The sequence below is a fragment of the Salvia hispanica genome, unplaced genomic scaffold (genome assembly GCF_023119035.1).
Source record: "Salvia hispanica cultivar TCC Black 2014 unplaced genomic scaffold, UniMelb_Shisp_WGS_1.0 HiC_scaffold_110, whole genome shotgun sequence".
NCBI classification, from domain to species: Eukaryota; Viridiplantae; Streptophyta; class Magnoliopsida; order Lamiales; family Lamiaceae; genus Salvia; species Salvia hispanica.
Window position 1 is genome coordinate 16,048 of NW_025951361.1, and position 1,235 is coordinate 17,282.

Genomic DNA, 1,235 nt, shown 5'->3' on the forward strand with positions numbered 1-1,235 from the left:
TTGTTTACGTATATTCTATATTGATTGTGTATGATAATGTAAGGGATGAGAAATTGGATTTCGCAATTGAGATTAACAAAACTGAAATTAGATTTCATTACTTACGAATTTTGATTCCAAGATTAATACAACGCATGAGTCTTGGGAAGGAGATGAAATTAGGTTGTTAAAATCAGTTGATTGAAATGCTTCGACCAATTTTCGAATGGGATTCCAAACAAAATTCAAGAACTTAAAATTTAGAAACTGAGTTTCATTGAAATTACATTTCAATTAATTTCGAACAATTATGGTGATGCGAAATGATTGAAAAATCCAAAATGTCACAATTCCTACATCTTGGAGAACTAGGAAAAAGACTGGTTGAACTTGGAAAATGTTAATGTTTAAGTGATTTTTTCATCCACTGAAACTTCATCCCCAACCACTAAAATAAGGGGATAAATAATAATGCCATAGTCGTTTTACATGTAATTTTGCTAGAGCTCAATTTTGTATTAAAAAAAAAACCCAACCTCGAAATGAGATCATAACAACATTGAGAAATCTCAAGATATCTCATCTATACATCAAATGTTAGGAGGCTAAAACTGAGTTACAGCAATTATCAGAGCTCTATTATCATCCAACATTGTAGGTGTTGCAGCTTGCAAAGACTACCTTAGCTGCGGCTTACATTGTGGAAGTACTCTGTTGGTATTGATGGAGGGCAGCTTTTCTTAGCCACAATTTTGTACTGTTACACAAAAAAACAATTATTAGTATCATTATCATTTGATATAATTAATCATCAAACATCCATTACTTCAAAAACTTGCTCACCTTATGCTGGCTATACTTCTCCCTAATTGCAGGCAGGCTTGAATTGCTACTGTTGCAGCAAAAACCGTGTAGCGCCAACACACAGTCGCGTAGCTCAAAGGGTTGGTAGAGGGTGTAATGCCGCAAGGTAGCATTCTGCACTCATATCAACACCAATTAGGAGGCGCGACGACATATATGGCTAAAAACATCTGCATTTCTCGAAAATCAACATACCCAAGGCCTCTTAGTAGGGAGGAGAATATATCTGGCCAAGAAAATCGATGAAGCTGCTATTAAGGATGGAGCGAAGCTCAACATACTGTACTCTAATAGAGATAGCTCTGCGACGTAATTGGCCATGCACTCCAATAGCATTGCTGGGGCCTCGGTTACCTCTTGTGCAACCCTAACAAACCTCCTATAGACACATT

The 1,235-nt window shown here is 36.5% G+C and overlaps 1 protein-coding gene across 1 annotated transcript; it reads right to left on the reverse strand.

The window, feature by feature from the left end:
* Positions 1-363: 363 nt before the first annotated feature.
* Positions 364-1,229, reverse strand: LOC125197939 (cyclin-A1-1-like). The gene is made up of 3 exons (XM_048096432.1): positions 1,039-1,229; positions 823-957; positions 364-736 (listed from the first exon to the last, which is right to left on the reverse strand). The coding sequence occupies exons 1-3, from the start codon at positions 1,177-1,179 to the stop codon at positions 662-664; spliced, it is 351 nt and encodes a 116-aa protein (XP_047952389.1). The 5' UTR covers positions 1,180-1,229; the 3' UTR covers positions 364-661.
* Between the last annotated feature and the right edge of the window lie 6 nt (positions 1,230-1,235).